The 22,574-nt window shown below is 49.9% G+C and overlaps 4 protein-coding genes across 5 annotated transcripts; 1 reads left to right on the forward strand and 3 right to left on the reverse strand.

The window, feature by feature from the left end:
* Positions 1–4,456: 4,456 nt before the first annotated feature.
* LOC114013868 (mas-related G-protein coupled receptor member D-like) lies at positions 4,457–6,406 on the reverse strand. Its single transcript, XM_027795346.2, has 2 exons — positions 6,076–6,406; positions 4,457–5,869 (listed from the first exon to the last, which is right to left on the reverse strand). The coding sequence occupies exons 1-2, from the start codon at positions 6,404–6,406 to the stop codon at positions 4,851–4,853; spliced, it is 1,350 nt and encodes a 449-aa protein (XP_027651147.2). The 3' UTR covers positions 4,457–4,850.
* LOC114013869 (proto-oncogene Mas-like) lies at positions 6,356–7,882 on the forward strand. The gene is made up of 2 exons (XM_027795350.2): positions 6,356–6,489; positions 6,676–7,882. Exon 2 carries the CDS (start codon positions 6,726–6,728, stop codon positions 7,701–7,703), a length of 978 nt encoding a protein of 325 aa, XP_027651151.1. The 5' UTR covers positions 6,356–6,489; positions 6,676–6,725; the 3' UTR covers positions 7,704–7,882.
* Positions 7,883–10,661: 2,779 nt separating this feature from the next.
* Positions 10,662–17,121, reverse strand: LOC101913905 (proto-oncogene Mas-like). Of its 2 annotated transcripts, XM_005243447.4 has the most exons (3): positions 16,990–17,121; positions 13,795–14,043; positions 10,662–13,247 (listed from the first exon to the last, which is right to left on the reverse strand). In XM_005243447.4, exon 3 carries the CDS (start codon positions 13,200–13,202, stop codon positions 12,231–12,233), a length of 972 nt encoding a protein of 323 aa, XP_005243504.3. In that variant the 5' UTR covers positions 13,203–13,247; positions 13,795–14,043; positions 16,990–17,121; the 3' UTR covers positions 10,662–12,230. The 2 variants fall into 2 exon arrangements, with proteins under 2 accessions (XP_005243504.3, XP_055670498.1); XM_055814523.1 differs by lacking the exon at positions 13,795–14,043 and having other exon boundaries at positions 16,990–17,119.
* LOC101914073 (proto-oncogene Mas-like) lies at positions 15,875–17,087 on the reverse strand. The gene has a single exon (XM_005243448.4). It carries the CDS (start codon positions 17,085–17,087, stop codon positions 16,107–16,109), a length of 981 nt encoding a protein of 326 aa, XP_005243505.3. The 3' UTR covers positions 15,875–16,106.
* Positions 17,122–22,574: the final 5,453 nt, after the last annotated feature.

The raw sequence follows: 22,574 nt of genomic DNA on the forward strand, positions 1-22,574 counted from the left end.
TCCCTCCACCCCTCAACTTTTATTCTTTTTTAAAAAAAAGATATTGAAATCAATTGTTCAAAAAGAAACATGGAAGCAGGCATGCCCACAGTGTGTTGGAGACCAGGAGAGCTATGTGGGAGCTGTGCTGCCCTCCGGATGTTCTCCTCTCCAGATGTCTGCCTGGATACTGTCCCTAGGGGCTCATCAGAAGGAGCTTGCCAAAACCACCCTGGCCACAAACTAAAACCCTTCTCTTAAAGAAAAGGAGTGACACAGAGGCATGACATAGATTTTTGTGGAGGGAAAAAAATGAATGAAGGGATGAGTTTCTGGAGGAGATGGTGGTGCAGAAGAGCTTCAGAAACAGCTGAGGAAGGCACACACTGTACAGTCCTGCGCAGTAGAGAAGTCTCCATAAGGTTTAGCAGCAAAAGGTGTTACCTGGCTGCAGGTGCAGACTAGACTTTTCAGACCCTCTCTCCTAACATCTGCTTCAAATCCCTGTAGGCGTCCTGTGAAGCCCTGGCCAAAAGAAATCTAGAACATCTTTTGTGGAGTCACAGGGGAAGGCACAAGGTGTTGGAGAACACAGGCAGGATTAGTGCTGGCCAAGGACATTCTCTTTCTGAATGTACCTTTATGGCACTTATCCTCATTTTTACTCCTTTCATGCACCTTCAAAACTCACTTGCATAGCAACAAAGGGGCCTTTTCTCCGTTCTTCACACACAGCTCAGGCAACTCAGGGTGCTCCTCTCAAAGTGTGACACATCCCTGCAGTAAAGCTGACTGGTCACAGAAATTCGAGTAGAGTTAATTCAAGGAATTAAGCCAAGGAAAGAGCTGGGCCAAGGCTGTTGCACAGGCTCTTGGACACTCTACGTGGCATCTGCCGTGTCAAACTTAATCCTTAATATGCCATTCCCCTTGTTTTTTCCTTAAGAGAACAGATGTCATCTGAGACTAGAACTAAAATGCCAATACTATTTAAGATGTCAAAATTACCCCAAACTTCAAAGTACAGATACTATTATTCTGCTTTTTCTATTCATTTTAATAAAAGTGCAGCTACATCTCCCCTGGCGGTGAACCGGACAGGAATTTGGAAGGTTTAGAAAACAAGGCAGAAAATTTTAGGGCATCCAAACAGAAAACATACCTTTGTCAAGGAGATGAGCTAAGGACAGAAGTGAAGCAGTCATGGTAGTGAGAGGTGATTTTTTGTTACATTAAACTAACTAAACTTAGCAAACTTCAGGTTAAATATATTCTGAGACCAGTTTCTCTGAGCTCAACCTGATGACACTATGCAATGAGGTGACTCCTCCACCGACTCTGCAGGAGCTGTCTCCTACCTTCAACCTTTGTTTTACTCTTCAGAGGCTCTCCATAGCACAAGAAACCCCTTCAACCTCTTGGGTTATTCCTTACAGGGTAGTAGATTTAAAAAAACGATGCTGCTCTTTGCAGAAAGAAAACCTCTGCATGCAATGTGGTGATCAGCTAAACATCTAATGGGCTTGATATATGCCCTGAGGAGAACATCAGGCAGGAAGGTAGTGATAAGAATGTAGATCTCTCTTAGCTGATACAGCTCTGTGTATGCTTTAGATCCTAATGAGGGGAAGAGGGAGAAAAATCTGGAGCAAAAATGAACAAATCAGAAAATCTGATGTGAAGACAGACTTACATGTATCTTCATTGTCAAAACATATTGCTCCACACAACATTAGACAGCATGGACTTGGGTGGGTGGACTCAACACTGGACCAAAGAGAGGAATTGTTGATGCCAAAATGCCAGTTCCCCTCAGGGCTGATGGGGTGACTGCTGTTGCACGTGACTTTGTACCACTGCTGATTTCACAGTTTTGAAGCAAGAGGAGAAGCAGCTGATTGCACGAAGCAGCAAGAGGAAGCAGATGGGCAGAGGTGCAAACCAGCACCAACAAGGTGGTGGTGGTGGTGGTGGCAGCAGAGCTGAAAATGTCAGCCTGTCGAAGATGACAAAGCCAAAAGGAATGAGAGGATGGAAAGCAGCCCAAACGTTAAAACGGCACTGGTACCTAAGAGCAGAGACGCAGCCTAAGTGAGTTCTTGGCCATGAACAGGGAGGGAACACACAGGGTTCTGGCTGACCTTAAGTAAAGGGGCTGGGGGGGGGCGCAGGGGGGGGGGTTGAAGAGAGGGGAGAACAGAGGAGTGAAAGAATTAACAACAATACATTAATTACAATGTGTGAAATTCAGCTGAAGACCCTGGCTGCCCTTCCTTCCAGACTGGTACCTCAGAATTTCTCGAATTCAGTGTCTGGCCTCCTCCAGCCTCTCCTGACAGAGGTTCCAGGCGGTGGCAGTGGTACTGGAGGTGGCACTGGAGGTGGCAGGCGCCGTGCATGTCCCTCAGGTGGGGACCAGAGCGAGGACACCCAAAGTCGGCCGAGTACAATGATTTATATGTGTGTGTGTGTGTGTGCTGGGTGTTGGTGGCAAGCTGCTAGTGGTGTGGGCTGCAGGGTCTCCTCGGAGGGAGCTGAGGGGCTGCCCTGTGCTGGGCACAGCCGGCTCTGGCCGGTTCCAGCCAGTTCAGCCTGTTCCAGCTGGCTCCGCAGGGGCTGCAGCTGAGCCCTTCAGGGGAGGGTGTGGAGCTGCTGTGGAAACGTGTTTGCAAATGGGCAGAAAACACCAGAGAGGCAGAGGAGAAGGGGCAAAGAGTGAGGAACAGTGGGGAGAACAGTGGGGGCAGGGAAGGGGGCACGGGTGCTGCTCTGTAGCTGGGGTGTTGCATTTCTCCATCAACTTTAAAGAGAATTGAGGACTGTTGTGTTCTGACAGTCTGCCATAATACATCAATCACAGAGTCACAGCATGGTCAGGGCTGGAAGGGACCCCTGGGGGTCACCCAGCCCACCCCCCTGCTGAAGCAGCTCCCCTAGAGCAGGCTGCACAGAGCCGCGTCCAGGCGGGTTCCAACGTCTCCAGAGAAGGAGACCCCTCGGCCTCTCTGGGCAGCCTGGCCCAGGGCTCTGCCACCCCCGAGGCAGAGAAGTTCCTCCTCACATGCAGATGGAAGTTGCCATGTTGCCGTTGGTGCCCGTTGCCCCTTGGCCCGTCGCTGGGCACCGCTGAAAAGAGCCTGGCCCCGTCCTGCTGGCACTCGCCCTTAAGGTGTCTGTAGGCATTGATCAGAGCCCCTCGGTCTTCTCTCCTCTGGGCTGAGCAGCCCCAGCTCTCCAGCCTTTCCTCATCAGGGAGATGCTCCATCCCCTCATCATCCCCACAGCTTCTGCTGCCCCATCCCCAGTAGCTCCCTGTCTCTCTGGAACTGGGAGCCCAGAAATCCCTGTATCTCAAACCTCTGTCGGAGGAAAAGTCTCATTACAAAGCTTTCCTCACTGGCGTTTCCCCATTTGTCCCCTTTCTCTCCCATCCTGTAAGAAGCAAAAGGAAGTAAGAACCTTCCTACACTCAGGTCTGTATTTTCTGGCAATGTCTGCCCTTACCCAGGTACCAGCTTGGAGCTGCCGCATCCCAATGTGTGTGTGGAAAACAGGGAGTGAGAGCGTGGCCAAGGGGGCTTCTGGTAACACAGAAATGGGATGGGTGGGAACCAGATATGTAAAAACAACAAGCGAAGATGTTATTAGTATTAATAAAAGAACCCCAAAATCATTCCTGTCAGTGCCTGGGCCTGAACCAGGTACTGTGGGGAGTCTGACGGGAGGTCAAGGCACATTGACTCCACAACCCTAGTGGCTTTTCACTGGGAATTTTCCCCGCAACTTCCGTGTGACTGTTTTCTGATTTACAACCAGTCGCTTGGAAGTCTAGTATTTCCCAGCAGCTTCCTGGGTGGAATCTGTCCCCTCTGGATCTCGAGGGACCTTTCACAAAAAGGCTGTCTTTACATCACCTTAGACTGAAGGAGGAATAAGCTCATGAAATCCAGTTTCTTCTAAACACAAATCGAGTTTTAGGGCACTCAGCTATGCTCATGACTTCTAATCTTCTCTGAGCAGAGGAAATGACTAATGGAAAGAAACTTTGGAAGATAAGAAGTATAGAAATCATCCTGTTTTGCTGACAGATACTCCTGTTTTATATAGATTGTTTCTGTCCTGAATATTAGCACCTAATTAATTGTTTTGGTTTTATTGTTTTCTGTTCTTAATTGATGGATCTCAGGGGACATTCAGCAGTATGACTTTCTCCATCTTAAGACATCTGGTTACATCAGCCCTTCCTTAGGATGTGTTTCCATCATAGCTGTGCTTTGCATTAGAGCAGCAACATCACCCATCATATGGGAAGTTCCTGATAAGAAGGAGGGATCTGAGAAAAGCCAGGAATACTCATTGCACAATGTGTGGTAACGAAAATAATACTTGAATTGCTGTCAAAGACAGCACTGAGTATAAGGCAAATCATAATAAAAATAAACAAAGGGGGAAATGAAGACAGAAAATGGGGACTGGATCAGATAAATAATTGATTTAAGACACAGGAAGAAGCTTCAAGTCAGTGTGTGCTGAAAGAGGACAGAAAAGCCAAGTTTATTTTAGAACAGCTAATTCCAGCTGTTAGCCCGAAGTTTCACAGCTGTGCTGGCAGGTGAATAAGACTTTCCCCAGTGATTCCAGTGGGAGCAGGACCAGCCCCTGTGTGACTCACCCAACTGCAAATCCTTTGTCATGCACAGAGACGGAGCCCTGCTGAGCAGTGCTGCGCTGGGGCTGTGCTACGTGCCCCCGCAAAGAAGAGCTGCAGCATTGATCCCATTGCAGCAGGCAGGCAGCAAGTGCATGGGGATCTCCATCCCCCAGGCTGCCTGCAAGGCTCCACATCTCCAGGTCTCCTCACCAGCAGTGCCTCACACAGTGGTCTCCACCATAGTGTCCTCAGGCATGTGGGTCTCCTCCTCAAACACCTGGCGAAAGGCAGCTTTCATGGAGCCTTGGAACCAGCACTGCCAGCAGCTCCCCACCAGAAAGTAAATGATTGGATTGATGCTACAGTTTAGCAACGCCAGCAGAGAAGATGTATCGTCAGGAAATAATACATGCGAACTTGGAAGATAGAGGAAAACCTCTGCACTGAAAGGAATACCAAAGGCAAAGAAGACAATCACACCTAGCAGAACAGTGACATAGAGTTTCCCTGAATGTCGTCTCTGTGAACCACATCGCAGTTTGATGAACACGGACAGGTTGAAAATCAGCATTGCTAAAGACAAAAGCATGAAAATTGCCATGGCTACGCCTGCAAATACTGTCTCGTAGCTTTCGGAAAAGTTAAAGCTAAGATACATTGAGAAAACAAAAAATCCAGTGATAGCCCAGAGCACCCCACTTACAATACCTGACAAGCGCTCTGGGTGGTGGTAGCGGTACCAGGTTGGGAAGAAGACTGAGATACACCGCTCCACGCTGATTGCTGTCAGGAGACCCAGGCTGCTAAGGTCAAAGAATTGGCACAGAAATTCAACTACAAATACAAAATCTCTGTACAAAGAAATAAAATCATACAAATAAGAACAATTTTCTGTTAAGCTCAAAATTGCCAACATGAGCAGAAAAAAGAGGAGATGCAAAGAGAAGTCAGCAACAGCTAGATTTAGGATGTAGACAATGAAAGGGCTCTGCTTCATGTGGAAGCCCAGGAACCACATGACTATCCCATTCCCCACAAGTCCGCAGAGAGAAATTCCCATACAGACACCTGCAAAGACCAGCAGTCCGTAAGGTAGTCTTGAGCATTTGTATTCGATACTTTCTCTGTAGTCCACATATCTAGAAGTCGTGTAGCTCAGAGAGAGGTCTGTTGTGACTTTCTCCTCCATGGCAAATGACCCTGCTCCAGGCGAACGCCTTTTCCCTCTCCCTCTACCTCCTAGAGGACATGAGGAATCACAGGAGATGAGAGACATCAGCATTCCCACCACTCATCATCTTTCCCCACAACACCAGACCTCATGCCAGCCCCAGGCTGCGCCAGGAAAGACCCTGCCCCTGCCATACCCAGGACAGGCTCCCATCCCTCCAGCTCTGTTCCTGGCCAGGAGGCATCTCCCCCTTTTCCCTTCCACAGCCTCCTACCTCCTGGTGCTCCTGGGAACAGTGCTGCTGCTGGAGCCTGAGCACACAGGGCCTCCAAGCTCACCAGGAGGAAGGGTCTGGTATGCCAGATACACACAGCAAAAGCCAGAAGCCCCTCACATGGTGGGACAAAGCAGGAGGACCACAGGAGAGGAAGGGTGTGACGTGGCCAGCTCCTGCTGACAAGATCACTGTTTGTGTGACATGTGAGGGGAAGCTGAATGTGATGAGATTGTGAGGGGAGTCTCCAGACCACGGGACATGATCTCTGGGCAAAGGTCTGCTCCTCAGGCACGAGGCCAAAGCAGAGTGAGGTGGCCACAGCAACCATCACCAGACCCTTCCTCCTGGTGAGCTTGGAGGCCCCGTGTGCTCGGGCTCCACCAGCAGCACTGTTACCACGAGCACCAGGAGGTAGGAGGCTGTGGAAGGGAAAAAGGGGAGATGCCTCCTGGGTACATACCATGCCTGGGTATGGCAGGGGCAGGGTTTTTCCTGACACAGCCTGGGGCTGGCATGAGGTCTGGTGTTGTGGGGAAAGATGATGAGTGGTGGGAATGCTGATGTCTCTCATCTCCTGTGATTCCTCATGTCCTCTAGGAGGTAGAGGGAGAGGGAAAAGGCGTTCGCCTGGAGCAGGGTCATTTGCCATGGAGGAGAAAGTCACAACAGACCTCCCTCTGAGCTACACGACTTCTGGATATGAAGAATCTCAGGCATTTAATCAGTCTCAGTGCATACCAGGAGATAACAGGTTATTGATAATCTCAGGTGTCTGTATTGGCATTTGCATGTGTGGACTTATGGGGAATGTGGTTGTCGTGTGGTTCCTGGGCTTCCACATGAAGAAGAGCCCTTTCACTGTCTATGTCCTGAACCTGGCCATTGCTGACTTTTCTCTGCTCCTACTCCTTGTTGTTAAACTTATATTTCACATGGTTACAACAGTCTATTGTATTTTCTCATTTCAGCATGGTTTGACTGATTATATCCTGATGGATCTGTTTCTGTTTTGGTATTTTGCCAGCATGTATCTCCTGACAGCAATGAGCATAGAGAGGTGCCTGTCTGTTTTGTTCCCACTCTGGTACCGGTGCCGCCGCCCAAAGCACTTGTCAGGCATCATGTGTGGGGTGCTCTGGGCTCTTGCTGGACTTTTTGTTTCTTTGGTTTTCATTAGTTGTTATGTGTCTCTGAGTATAAACTGTGCACAGCTATTGCGAAGTATAAGCATTGTGAATTTTCTCATTTTCTCTTTATTCCCATTCCTTTCCAACCTGTCCCTGTTCATCAAACTCCAGTGTGGCTCACAGAGACAACACCCGGGGAAACTCTATGTTGCTGTCCTGCTCAGTGTGATCTTCTTGTTTATCTTCGGGTTTCCTTTCAGTGTGGTGATTTTCCTTGATCCTTTGTATTCAAACCTGTTTTACCTTCATATTTCTTACCTGCTGGCATCACTGAACAGCAGCATCAATCCAGCCATTTACTTCCTGGTGGGGAGCTGCCGGCAGCGCCGTTTCCAGGGCTCTGCAAAGGTTGCCCTCCGTCGCGTGTTCGAAGTGAAAACGATGAGTGAGGAAGGGAGCCACATGCCTGAGGACACTATGATGGAGACCACTCTGTAAGGCTTGGAGATGCAGCACCTTGCAGACAGCCTGGACGATGGAGGCATGGGGACATGTAGCACAGCCCCAGCGCAGCATGCTCAGCGGGGCTCCGTCACTGTGCATGGGCTGTATTCCCCAATGCAATGATCCTCATTGCCCTGGCCCCAGCAAATAAACTCTACTCCTTTGGCTCAGCAGATGAGTTTTGTGGGGATTGGGGTATCTCTTGCCTGGGGAAAGTCTGATGTATTGGGCCCTGGGGGAGCTCTGGCCATCTCTGTTGTCCAAGCGAGGCAGTGCTCTGCAAAAGGGATTGCAAAAATGGGCAATCCAAGGGGATCACAGGGGTACCTCACCAGCATGACCACACTCACTCTGGAGTAAAAGGCTGAGTGAAGCAGAGGCAGTTGCTGCCGTGGGAAGCAGCAGTGCAGCTCATCCACAGGGTAGGGCAGCCCCCTCCCCACCCTGGTTCCCTTGGCATGGAGACACCGCGGTGGCAGAGCTGGCCATGCCACCACCTCTGCTGCTGCCCTGCTGAGGAGTGGAGGGTGAGGACTCCTGGGAGAGTAACTTGCTCCTGGAAGCTGAGTGGGGTACCCTCATGAAGAGGGACTAGCTGGGAACCCACCCTCCCCAGAATCCCCTTCCCAGCCTAGCTGAACCCCTCTGCCTTCTCCGGGGCTGTGTGGAATCTCCCGAGCAGGAGCTGAGCCCCAGGATCTGCTGCTCACCCACACCCCGGGCTCGGAGGGCTGCAGGGGCACATCCAGCACGGGGCTGGTGGTGATTTCACAAATATCTGCGGGTCTGGTGCCTCTAGATGGCAGGAGAGGGGTGAGGATCGCGCGGAGCATCCTTCATCTTTTTTAAGAGCCGGTCAGCAGAGCCGGCCCTTGCGCTTGCAGCTGATGGAAAGAGAAAGAAAACAACATCGTGTCGGGCTGCAGAGCTGGGGAAGAAGCAAGAGCAGCCTTTTATGGGGATTTGGGGGAAAAAATGGGAATTTGTCACACTCTCTAATTCCAGGGTTAAATCGTTCTAAGAACGGTACAGGCTCGATCGTGCCGGGGGTTTACAAGTGGCACGTTCCTGGCACTCGTGTTCATGCCAAGTTCATGCAAGGTGCTGCTTTCCAGCTGTGCTCCAGGGAAACATGGCTTTTTGCAACAGACTACGGCTGGTTGACAAGGCATCGTATCCCAGAGGTTGCCACTTCCCTGCTGAGGTCTCTCAGGAACCAGACAGCACCATAATCACCCCTGCAAGGGGACAGGGAATCTGCTCCAGCCCTGCTACTATCAGCCCCTACAGAAAAAAACACGGGAGGAGCTGAAGAATGTTTCACTCTTCAAAATCTCCACAAAAGTTTTGTCCACAGGGACAGAAGCATCCCAAAGGAGGCTTCAGACTCTTTTGCCTTACTTCAGCCAAGGCTATGATACCCTGTCCTCCAAACTCAGAAGGGCACATGGAAAGAGCTGTGTCTTCAGAAAAGGCACTGATTTTGGAAAGGAAATATTTCAAGGTGAAGATGAAATAACACAGTGCAATGCTGGGTGTCAGACGCCAAAGATCACCTCTCCGATGCCAGAGAGAAGCACAGTGGGCAAATGTCAGCTGCAGAGGCTGGGATGGGAACCCACTTTGGCACAGCTCACCAAACCCTCCCCAGACACAGCTCCAAGCCAGGCTGTGAAGCAAGCCAGGGGATTACCAGTTTGGATAGTCTTAGTAAGTCAAGAGACATTAATTCCTCTACTCTCTTTGCTCACAGCAAAGATTTCATAGTAACTCCACTGAACACACCTCTGTGTCCATGACCAAAAAGAGCCTGAAATATGGAAATTAACATAACCAGATATATGGGCCACTTAATTTTATGGAAATCAGGAGCATCACACTGCTCATCTACCTGTGTGGGCTGGCAGGGAATGGGGCCATTGTTTGCTTCCCAAGCTTCAGCATCAAGAGGAAGCCCGTCACTGCCTCCACCCTGAACCTGGCCATCTTCAGAAGGAGCTGAGCAGCTCTGCTGCACAGCTTTTGTAATGACTAACCATACACTCCAAAATCATGATTGCACTGGTCTTTTTCTAGTTACCTACCTAAGGCGTCATTTTGTTACTAGTCCTAAATGAGATTCGGATTTCTTTGTTTTGTTTCCAAGATGGTAACTCTGACCCCAAAATTTGTTGAATAAACAACAGCTGGGCTTCACTGACACAGCTGAAAAGAGCAAGACTGACAACTCTGTCACAAAATGGCTCATTTCCTCTCATTCTAAAGCCTCTGTCTTGTTTATGAGGAAGGCAGGTACGTCCAGAGGTGCATCATCCTACGGTAGCTGGGATGAGTAATTTGGCAGTGCCAAGACCTCCTCATTCGTTCTGGGAGGGACATGGCCAGCAGACAACATGTCTCTGGGATGCTTGCAGTTAGCAGAGATGTATCTCACTGTAAGAAGCCTCCAGCTGAGCCAAGCCATGGCAGTGGAGCTGCCCACATGTGCTGAAAACTTTCCTCAGGAACAGTTGAGCACACCAGGAGAGCGCCTCCCTGTAGGATGGAGGGCTGAAGCCAGCTGAGGCAGGCAGAGGTGGAAGGGCAGAGGGAAAGATGTGAAGGAAGGGACCTCGCAGCATCCCACCAGCTGGGAGACTGCTGAGAAAAGCAGTGAGGAGGCACGCAGCCTGACAGGGAAGATCATCATATTTGCGGGTGGCAGGGCTGCCTGTATTCACCCACCCACTTCCCTGCCTCTTACACAGTGGGAAGTTGTCTGTCCTTTTCCCACTGCCTTAAATCCAAGAGTAATTACTGTGCCTCTCGTTTTAGAAAGAGAAGCAAGAGTATAACCTATGGGTGGTGAGTCATGCTTTGAAGACCCATGATGAGATTAAACATCGAAGAAACATTTATTAACAGAGTTGTTTTACAGAACAGGGCAGGAGTCTTCCATAGTTGAGAGGGGGATTTTTCTCCCTCTTTCCCATTTTCCTGTCCTTTGGAAAGTAAAGGAGTTACACTCTGTTGTCCAGGAAAGGGCTCCCATCATCCACGGAGCATCGCTCAAGGCAGGTGCAGAGGGACCACGATCCTTTCATGTGCTTTTCCTGCTTCCTGGGGTCTCCCTTGTCTGCAGTGTCACCCAGGCCAGCACCTATCTGAGCTTCTTGTTTCCACCAGAGAGTTTTATGTGTTCAGTTATCATGGCTCTGTACCTGTACTGCACCAAGTGATTAATTTTCATTCCAGCCTGTCAGGTGACATGTCGCTCTGGGCTAAGGGACAAGGCAAAGGGCAGAAAAATTTGTGTCGCTATCCCAGGTCCCAGAGGCCACAGCATCAGTAGTTCCTGGGTCTGCTTTGCTGATGCCTTTCCTCCCTCCACCCCTCCCTGCCAGCTGCACTGTCCCAACCTTTCCCTGGTGCTCATACTGAAGTTAGTGCAGCCTGGTGGGGAGTCACACCAGGAAACAAAACCAGCTCAAAAGCAGTGGTTTGTTGGCGGCTTAGTTCCCAGGCTGACGAGAGCTGCTGTACCCTCCACCTCCTTGACAGCAAGGGATGACAGACACGGAGGGGAGAGAGAAGTGGAGAAAGCACTGCCACTGCCCCTTTCACCAGGGAGCCTGGGCCAGGCTACGGGGATTCAGTCCTCATGGCTTCAACGGGGTCTTTTCCTTAAAAAGTCCACTTCTTTCCTTCCCTCTCCCTGTATCCTCTTTCACACAGAAAATCCGGTCTTTACAGAGTCTTCAGACAGGGCTGTGCTTTTTGGATTATTTCATTTTAACCCTGCTCGTCTTGTTTTTCTAAATAATGAACAGACTCACCAGTAACGAATACAGACCTCAGGTCATGGTTGCGAAATGGCATTTGCTCAAGCTAACCATCCAGACAGCCTGGAGAAAAGTGGGAGGAACCATAAGAGGCTGTTCCAGTCAAAAACCCTTGCGTGCAGACAAGCCACATGATGCACAGACCAAACCCAGTTTGCAGCTGAAGCAATGCATTTCAGGGAAAGCCTTCCAGGGGCCATCCCAAACACATGCCTGCTTGCTTGGTAACAAAGCTGAATGTGAAGTGTCCACATACTCTTCACAAGCTGAAGATGCACACGCAAGGGTTTGCCCAGGAATTGTTCTGCCCTGCTGTGCCAAGCTTTCCCATCCACCCGCACTCTGCTCTTAAGCAGACACACAAAAAATCCATGGGCAGGAGCTGAGTCTCTGCAGCTGTTTTAATAGTGCACAGGGCAGAGCCAGCTCACTTTTGGGACAGGCGAAGCTCCGAGCTGTTGAATACAACATATTCAAAGCAAAGTTTCAAAGCAAAAGGTTTTGATGAGTATTTCATCGCTCTGTCCAGTGTCCAACCCAGGCAGGAGTTCCTGCGCCACCCAGCATGTTTCGTTGTGCTGCAGCTAATTCCGTTCAGCTGCAACCAGACCCACAGCAAAGCCTCTTCCTTGTCTTGCCCTGGTTCACAGGATGTCTCCATCCCTAGAGCATCTTCTCTAAGGGAGGGGCTTCCAGAGGTTTAAACAGCTGTTTCCACTGTGTTTTCTCTGGGAGTTTCACCTCTGATTTGGGACTCTGTTATGTCTTCAAAAGCCCTCTGGAAAGCAACCCTAACAGAGAGTGTGAACTTCTTTGCACAGCTCCCAGCCAAGAAGTAAATAACAGGGTTTATACTGCTGTTCACACAGGCGAGAGAGAGAGAGGTGTCAAAGACAAAAATAGAAAAATCAAACAGTCTTAGCAAGAGCCAGTAGACAAAATCAGCGGTAAAGAAGGGAAAGAAGACAGCTAGCAGGACCACAACACAGAGCTTCCTTGGAGGATACTGCCATGAACAGCACAAGACCCTTGAAAGCAGGGTTAGACCAGAAAAAATCAGGGTAAGCACCGGTAAGAGGTAGCTCAGGGCAAAAACAATGAGCACCGCAGGAGAGAGATAGAGGGTCACGGCAAGCAGGAAGGAGAGAGCCCAGAGCAGGGCACACACCAGCACTGGCAAGTGCTTGGGGTGGTGGCAGGAGCAGCAGGCTGGGCGGAGGACAGACAGAGTCGTCATGGCACTGAAGGCGGTCAGGAGGTAAATGCTGGCAGTGAAAGAGAAGAGGATGGTGATGTTCAACACAGTTGTAATGTCCTGTGAGCTCAGCCTGTGACACAGGCTCTCTGGGCTGTGAAATATCACAAGGGCAATGGTGATGGAGAGGAGGAAGGTGAAGTCAGCGACAGCCAGGTTGAGGACGTAGACAGTGATGGGGTTCCTGAGGATGCGGAAGCCGAGGAGCCAGAGGACAGCCCCGTTCCCCACCAGCCCGCAGAGGCAGATGAGCAGCGTGACAGGGACTTTGCTCAAGTGACCAGCTTCACAGTCTGTCCAGTTGTAGTGACTGTCCTCATGCCTCAGCAGCCTGTGGTGCCAGCTCCTGTTATATGCTGTCCCACCGGCCTGGCTCCAACACACAGAGCTGGCTCTTTCCATGGCGGGGAACAACATGCTCTTCACGAAACCACTGCTGCTTCTCCTTCCCCGGTCACACAGCTGGAGGGATGAGATGAAACAGAAACATGTTAGCAGCTCTGCTGTCCCCCACACTAGGCTTTTCAGATCTTTGCAGCCATGCCCCAGCTTCCATGTGTAGGAGCACAGAGAGAAACGAGGGACAGGAGATGGAAGGGAGGACATGGGGAGGTGGGTATGACATGCCTGGCACAAGAACATGTACAGAAGTAGAACAGACACTAGGGAGGTGCCTCGTCCCTGGCTTTGGACAGGACAGATGTGGAGGAGGAAAATAATAAGCTGAAAGGATTGTCCTTGAAGATATAAAAGAGGAAGTGGTTTTGGGGGTGGATCTGATATGGATTCTCAGTTGTCTAATATTATAGCTGATACTACCAAGCTGCTAGGCTCCTTCAGTGGGATACTCATTTCAGCACTCCCCTACCACCTTCTTCCATAATATTTAATCTTAATATCCTAGACACTGCTATTCCACAATCGGATTTGGTGCAAATTGATCAACAGGTTCAACACCAGTGAGGGGAGGCACTGATTAAACTAAAAATCCCACCCAGAAAAGTCTGACCTTCTTTCCTCTCGCAGCCTGGAGAACTTCACTGGAGCAGAAGCAGAGCAGCCTCACATCGCCTCATACTTGCCAGCTGCCACCCCCGTGACGGGATCTTCATGAGGTTTCCCGGAATTATCACTTGGAAAACTGGACCGAAGCCTGCCTGGGTGAGCCTGTGCAGCATCCAGCATGAGGTCTTTCTCAGGTCCTTTCACAAACCACTTCTGTCCGTGTTAGCCAAGCAGGCCATGTTCTCCAGGGTTCCTGCGAACAGGGAACCGTTTCACTGTGTTTGGCAGTACCAGGGTTCTGGCTATAATCTATTCTTGGCTTTGTACAGGAAATGACTAACAAAAAAGTCAGTCTCAGAAACTAGACCTATGGGAAAAGCAGATTGTCTCCCTGTTAGGTTCCTGTTTCATTTCAGTTTAAAGCAACCCTGATCCCAAAATATTCATATCTTTGAACTGGCTGAACTTTTCTCCTATCGTTCCGGGGTGTATCTCTAGGACCCTGCGCTACAAGCTTGGCGTTGCTGCAAAACTCCTAGTTCTGATGCAGATCTAGGTTTGTGACTTGTATACCGCAGTTTCACAGCGATACTTGATCTTCAAACACAGTTTCCAAGAGCATGCTACTACATGAATCAAGGAGCTGGCTGAATAGTAAGATCTGGGTATGAACCAGGTAGGCAGTGGAGACATGACTTAGGATTTCAGGGAAATCTTTTTTCCTCAGGAGAGGTGAATCAACGCTGCTTACTTGGCTCTAGTCGTCTAAAATTTATGGATTTCATCTGAGTTGCATTCTACGCTCCCTTTGTAGTCAGTCAGCAGCCTACAACATTTCCCACAGACAGACCGGTGCAGTTTCTAGAGAGCTGAAGTTAGGTGGGATGGTTCCTACCCAGACTGACTGCAGTGAAGGTCAAATGCAAACAGCTCCTGTTGCATGTGGGAGCAGGAGTGCTCCTGCTGGGATCTGGCACACAGGAGGCCCAGGACTAAAACCGCTTCCTCTCTCCCTCCCTACTACATTTGTGTCCCCGACTACAGAATCTCACATCCCCTCACCAAGCCAACCCTTTAAAGTGCAAACAGGTCATGATAAGGAAAGCATCGAGGTACACCAGCACAACGCCCTGCAACACAACTGCTTGATGCCCAGTCTATCTGTATACTCGACAAGAGAGCAGGATTAGCCAGGGTTTCTCAGCTTCTGCTTTCATGGGCAGCATCCCACGCACGATCATCCAAAATGTGGATTTCAACACAAGATCTACAGACATCAGTTATTTGTTGTATGCCTACAAGGAAGCTATGTTCTGTAAATATTATGGATTTAGTAGCAGTTGTTTCTGTGTGTTGGGAAAGCTAATACAACCACCTGGCAGGCAGAGCTCAGCTTCCTCGAGCTATCACCAGTGAGAGCCTTCCAGCCTCTGTTTCTGTCTCTTTTCTTGGATCTGCCCTGGAAGTTTGCTCCATGGGCTTCTCCACCCCGTGCACAAACCTGCACTTTCTACCAGCCACCAGCCACTAGCAGTCTGGTTGTCCATCCTCTGTCCAACCTGGCACAATGCTGCTCTCCGGCAGCACTTGCCTCTGCCTGTCCCTTCCCACCTCCCCAGTTAAGCCCCTTTGGCCGGGTAAAGGTCTGGCTGCTGGCAGCATCAGCCAGGCTGAGGTGGGTTTTCTCTACCAGACTGTGGCACAGGAGGACATTAAGCCAGAGGGAGCTGAAAACAACATTTTTGTCCCTCACCATCATCTCCTCTGGTCTGGGGGGCTTTTGAGGATCAAGGCGATGAGTGGTCAGTGCTTTAGTGTCAGGCACCAAGGTCCCAGAAGAGGGTAGCAGCAGGAAGAGTTGGGATTCTCCTTGCTAGGAAGCAGACAAGGTACAGACTGAGGCCCAGGACTGTGGCTGTGTTAGCCATGGAGAACAGCAGAGCAGATGAGGCAGGACTTTCTGGACCACATCATTTCAGCATTATAAACTAGTGGGCAGCATGAGGGGACTGTCACAACTATCATGTTAAGAACAAGCAAGGGCACCCCATGGACCCAGCAAGGGGAGAAACAGCAATCACCAGTAAATTACATGAAAAACAATTTTATTAAAATAAATTATAAATAAGTTTGAGGTGGAAATCAGCCCTGCCCCTGGAAATCTCATCGAGCGTGCCCATGTCCTGGGGGATGCGTGACTACCCACTGCCAGTCGTGCTCACCCAGCTGGGCAAGGACCCTGCTCCCATGGGTGCTGGCCCGGGGTGCAGAGGCAGAGCTGTTCCTCTCTGAGTGCCAGTCTGCAGCCATAGGGGTTTAGGCAACAATTCCCATCACAGGGGTCTCACCCACCTCTTGGGAATCTGCCCTGTCTTCAAAGACCCTCTGAAGAGCCACTTTGACAGATCCTCTGAACCTGAACCTTCCATAGCTCCCAACCAGGACATAAATAACCGGATTGATACTGCTGTTGACAGAAGCCAGCAACAGGCAGATCTCAAAGACCAAATTAATGTAGACAAAGAAGTTGAGGAAGATCTGGACACTGAGCGGGATGCCAAAGAGGAGGAAGAAGAAGACCGCGAGGAAGATGACCGTGTACAACTTCACTGGGTGTTGTTGCCAAGAGCTGCGCCTAAGCTTGATACAGAGGATCACATTGGAAAGAACCATAAAGGGGGTGAAAAAGCAGAAATTGAGAAAGCACAAGGTTCCAAGAACCATCCAGCAGTGTCCAGAGTGACCCAGGTCACACACAAAGTACACCAGCCCAGCGAGCACACAGGCAAGGGCCCACAGCAGGCTGCACATGGCGGCTGAGAGCAGCCTTGGCCGGTGGCATCGGAACCAGAAGGGCCAGAGAGCACCCGCACACCTCTCCACACTGATGGCTGTGAGGAGATAGAGGCTGGTGCTGTACGTGAGCAGAACCATGGAGTGAAATAGCGGCAGCACCCGCAAAAGCTCTGGCTGAAAGCAGCTGAGCATGGGCATGTGATATATCACAAGGAAAGCCAATGTGCAGAGGAGAAAGCAGCTGTCAGCCACGGCAAGGTTCAGGAGGTAGGCAGTGAAGGGATTTCTCCTGATGCGGAAGCTGAGGAGCCAGAGGATGGCCCCGTTCCCCACCAGCCCACACAGGCAGATGAGCAGCGTGATGCTACCGGTGACGATTTCAGGGATGTGTTCTGTAAAGCACCTGGTCTCATTGTGTCCATCCCCAGAGACCATGCTCTCCGTAGGCAGCGGGGACACTGCACGCCAGCCATGGATCGTGTTGTTGGGATGTCGGTCCATCTTCCTCCTTTCTCTCTTGTGCTCGCCTGGGGAAAGGCGAGAGATGAAGGTAAAATTAGTGACTCTCAGGTCCCCAGTACTGTGAATGTCCTCCTGTCAGTCAGCCTTCCCCCCTCCTCCAGGGGCTACAACATCTGCAACCCGGAGAACATAAGAACTGAGCAGAGAAAAAAAGAAGAGGGGAGAGGAGAGGAGAGGAGAGGAGAGGAGAGGAGAGGAGAGGAGAGGAGAGGAGAGGAGAGGAGAGGAGAGGAGAGGAGATCAGGAGTAGAGATAGGAGGGAAGAGCTTGGGCCCAGGGTAACAGGAGACAGACAGAGAGCTGGGAGAGGAATGGAAGGATCAAAAAAGGCATGCAGAGCCATTTGCCCTTCAAGGACTGAAAAGGACTGAGAAGCTGAATGTGAAGAATGGAAAGACCAAGGAAGAGCAGAGCAGTGTGCCCCAGCAACAGGAATGGAAGCAAGACCCAGACCCTTCTCACCAGGCACAGGGGCGTCCAGTGAGGGCAGAGCCCTTGCACAGCCTTGGTATCACAGAGCTGCAAACTCCAGTCCTCTCTGCCAGACTTGCACATGAAATTTTACAAAGCTGCCGTTCCAAAACAATCCCAGATGAGATCTGGCCACCAGGAACAAGGTAACTCCATGATGAGGTTCCTCCAGTGCTCTGCTTGTGGGCCCTGGCACCCGGTCCCTTCCTCAGCTGAAGGCCAAATAGGGCCCCGGGAGCACAGCCCTGGGCTTCTGCGCAGGGGCGCGTGGCTGCAGGCACACAGATGTGCCAGGGCTTGGTTGTCACTTCTGAGAGCAGCGGAAGCAGCTTGCCAAAGAGTCACGCTCATGGGGCAGGCGTCACAGACTGATCCAATAGTCACTTCTAACACTTCCCCTTTGCAAACCCACCGTTGTGTTGAGCACAAAATTATCGTCTTCCTCCTCATTCGCTTCTTGTCTTCTGTGCCTGGTGGAAACTTTTCTGAGATGTGTCACAGTTCCCATCTGTGTGAATGTCACCCTCTGATGTCACACAGAAACCACCAGCTCCCCATCAACCCCAGGGAAATACTGCTCAACACAGCACCCACTGACACTCGCCTCCCTGCTTTCAAGAGCTGAGCTGGATGCTTCTATCACCCCATGCCATGTAGAGGGCAAGAGGGAAGAGGGATGGTGTGACGCACCCAGCCATCACATCGCAGGGACAACACAGATGACTGGACCTGCCCTCCTCTGACACTGCTGGGGGGGTGGCTGCTCTGTGCCCCATCCTCATGTCTCAGTCTGCTGAGGTTGCAGGGACACGGCATGAGTCCTCGAAGGGGTCTGTTTTGCACAAGCGGTCTTTTCAGGGCAGGAGCCTCCTCATGGCAGCAGCCCCATCCCTTTGCCCTGCTCCAAGTGTCTTCTCTGGGGCCAGGGACATCTGCCTGCTGCACAGCAACTCTAAAGGAATAGATCAGGAGAAATCATTGGAGACACCCATAGCAAGGGGAAACAAATGCAGATGGCTGGGAGAGCATCCCATCCAGCCCCCGGCTGTAGTCCTGCCTGCACCTCCATCCTGACTCCTGCCTGGCTGCAGGCAGCGTGGGGGGCGGGGGGTGCGGCGTGCTGGTGGGGTACTCTGCTCGCCCTATGGCTTTGGTCAACCAGAAGGTGAAATACTCCTGACGTTAGTTACCAGTCCTGATTTGGTATGAAACCTGGGCTCCTCCACATTCCTTAATAAATAATGTTTATTTAAATGATAATTAAACTGGACCGAAGGAGAGCTTTGATGCCATCAGCAGCCCCAGCCCTTCAGCATCTCCCGAGCATCCCCAGCTGCTCCAGCCCCCAGCTGGTTTTGAGAGCAACTTCACCTTCCCCAGGGGTGGTGGGCTCCTGGCACTGCATCACACTTCTTTTTATATTTAAAGGATGGTTTCAACAGAAAATGAGCTTAAAGGAGGGAGTAATAAAGCTCATAAGCAGGATGGTGAGAGCGGAGCCAAGCGTAAGGTGGAGGCTGCTGTGGGGATGATTCCTCCCGACAGCTCTTCCCTAGCCAGTGGAGAAGTGCAGCCAGCAGCTATTTAGCTATGTTTCCCAACTGTCTGTAAATATTGTTAAATATTTGTTAATGTTAAATTATGCTACTGTGGTAAGTAAATAATAGTGAATAATAACTACTACTAATAGTAGCTAGTAAATCATAAACTGCAGATGGCAAATAATAAACTGTGAATGGTAGATAATAAACACTAAATAGTAAATTAGTGAATAAATAGTAAATAAATTATAGACAATAAATAACTATTCATAAATAACAAATATTGTAAATACTATAAAATTATAAATAAAACAAAAATATAAATAACATAAATAGCAAATAACAAATACAAATAATAGATACATTAAGCTATAAATAAATAATAACAAATAATAGTTGTTCTTATTATTAACATGATAAATAATGCTGACAGCTGCTGCCTGGGGAAGAAGACGCGTGCCAGAGGCTGGGGAATGCAGGGTTCCTGGTGGCAGCCCCTGACCCAGGGGTCCTGGTGCACCCAAGGACAACCAGTGCAGTGACAGTGATGATTATGGGACTGAGTGCCTGTTTCTTGATTTCACCTTGTGGCAGCCACTTAGGCATCAAAATCTCTGATTCCTCCTCAGGCTGGCTGTGGATAACTCCCACTGATATGGCAGCAGCCGTGCTGGGGACAAGGGTAACAAGTTCCTTGTCAATGTCCCTAAGTGGAGGTTTTGACACCATTTTAAGTGTTAAAGTTTCTTCTCTCTATGGTAAAAATAGGGAGAAGAGGGCAATATTAAGAAACAAATTCACAGTCTGTGAGTTGGCCATGAATCCTGGAGTTCTTCCCGCTCCGAAGTCACGGAGTGCTCAGCAATACCCACAGCAGCAGACCCGTGAGTGAGCTCTTCTCACAGACACTTGGGACATCACAGGGAACCGGTGCATTTCTGTAGGGCTGGGTTTCACCAGACAGCACGAGCTATTGCCTCACAGCATCTTCTGCGCGGCACTTTTTCCTTCCTAGCACCACCATGGAAAAGACTTGATCAACTTCTCCTTGGAAGGTTCCCTGATTTGCTTTGTATCCCCTTCTAGATCACTATGATCCCAGGAAAAAAAAAACAAACCCAAAACAACAAAACAACAAAACAACAAACAAACCACAAAACAGAAAGCAGAGCTGGAAATGGTCTTTTACCATCTCTGCCATATGCAGGGCCAGCTGGACGTAATGCCAAACCACAGAAACATATGTGTGAACTGAAGTTAATTAATCGGCATTCTTCTGCCTGCAGCTCACACTGCACTGCTGGGGACGGCTCGGGTGGAGAACTTCCCGGCAGAAACATCTTCTTACAACCTACCCAGCAAGCAAAGAGAACCCATACAATTATAAGAAATTAGAAGAAAATTCTAAGCAATTCTAACAGGGTAGTAACAAAAACATATGATCGATAACAAAGGGCAAGCCTTTCACCCTGGATTGTTTAAATAGCCTAGGAAAAATTTGAGTATCTTAGTGCTGAGCTTCCAAGTGTCCCAGTGAATAAGGGCACTGCCAAAGCCGGCCATAATTACTGCTGCCACCTCCAGCTCTCCAGCTCCTTTGCCCCAGATGTCCTTCCGACCACAAGTCCTTTGGGACGGCTTGCTGCAAATTCCCCGTCGGCACACTCCCAGCAGCTGCTTTGGCTGTGGAGGAGCAGACAGGGTGTCCCAGTGCAGCATCCTCTGGGAAGCCCCTGCTCGCTGAGGAAATGTATTAGGCTGGCTGGGAATAGTCACGCACTGCAGGACCATGGGCAATATACCCTGCCAGCTCAGAACTAATGCTGCTGCCAGGCTTCTCCTTCATCCCCTGCAAGAATCAACCCAAAGGTAGTAGCTTTTTCATGCCAAAGCAATGTTAGGATTAGCTAAAAGTGCCCTGCCCCAGTAACAGGCTGGGCTAAATGCAATGCAGTTGCACTGCAGCTCCATCTCCCTCTTGCTCCCAAAGCTTCTGCTCAGTCAGATTTCTGTGGGCCAGAGGGAAAGCATGCCCCAGAACTTTCTTAATCTATCTCCAGCCAGTGCAAAACGGCACAGGTCTGCAGAGCGGTACCTCCCGACTTCTGCAGCTGCAAGGTGTGCTTCACCATCCATCCTCCTCCTCTCAGGCAGGCTGAGCCCCCAGGCACCGGATCTGTGCTCAGCTCTGGGTGAGACCCATTGCAGCATCCCTACCCGTGAATGGCATGGCAGCATGCCTATGGCTCTCACTTCCCAGGTGTTTTTTCTCACTGAAACTTGTCCAAGCACGGATCTGCTTTATTTTGGCTTTCCCCAGGGTACAAACCTTGCAGAGGTGACCATGTGAACCCTCTGCCCTGAGGAGCCCACGGCACTGGGCAACAATCTGTGGAAGCAGCTGGGGAGATGTGAGCTGTGTCAGCACCCAGGGGCTGAGCAAACCGTGGTGTGTGCTCCTGAAGTCCATTTGCAGAGATGTAGCACAAATCAATTTTACCAAAAGGCTGAAAACTTTTCTGCATGACTGAGGGGTGATGCTGTGTGCTTAAGGTCTGTTTTCTTAGAATAAAAATAGGCATCTGGAGAAAAACTCTACATGAGCTGCAAAATTTACCAGTGTTAATGAGCCATCTCAACCCCTGCAAGCACCCATGTCTGCGCTTGTAGGAGAGAAGGTGCCTACTGATATGAGAGCGATAAGGAGGCTCCTGTGTGACGCCTCCCCTGAGATTTTTTTACTAATAATACTTTGTAGTATGACACAGTCTTGATTGGAAAGAAACAGCACAGATCCTTAACTGTTTGCAGCAGGAAAAAAGAAAAATCCGACTCCACTAAGCAGGAGAGAAAAGAGCCATTCCCTCAAGCTCAGAGGTTGTAACGCTGGCAATTAAGTGGCTTGAATTGCACAAAATTAGAGGCTTTGTTCTTTTGTGTAAAGGATTGTTCCCTGAGGTGTAAGACCATGTTAAAGACAGTCACAGGTTATGATATTCAGATTTAATTTTGCTGTCTTTTGTAAACTCTGCAAAAGGCTAGCTGCAGTATGTGCCTTTCTGCACTTCTTCACATCTTCATGACAAGAAGTTGATGACAAGGAGAATTCCCCTTTCTGACACTAAGTGGCCATGAGGATGGTGCAGAGCCCAGTGACCTCTTGCCAAAGCTGTCCCGTCCTCAGATGAATCACCCTTCCCACCACCAGAGTGGGGCTGATAGTGCCCTTTCTGTGGAGGAGATTAAAATCTGTTTCTTTTTCCCAATAACAAAAGAAAAACACCACCCCCCCTCCCCCCCCCCCAAAAAAAAAAAAAAAGAAGAGGTAAGGGGTGATACACAGCAGCGCTGCCATGCAGGGCTCCTCTGCCTGTGACCTGGCTTTCACTTTTTGAAGTTAATTTAGCAAAATCCTTTATTGTAAAAAAAAAAACTCTACAGAGAATCCCAACAC

Source organism: Falco peregrinus, chromosome 9 (assembly GCF_023634155.1).
Source record: "Falco peregrinus isolate bFalPer1 chromosome 9, bFalPer1.pri, whole genome shotgun sequence".
NCBI lineage: Eukaryota > Metazoa > Chordata > Aves > Falconiformes > Falconidae > Falco > Falco peregrinus.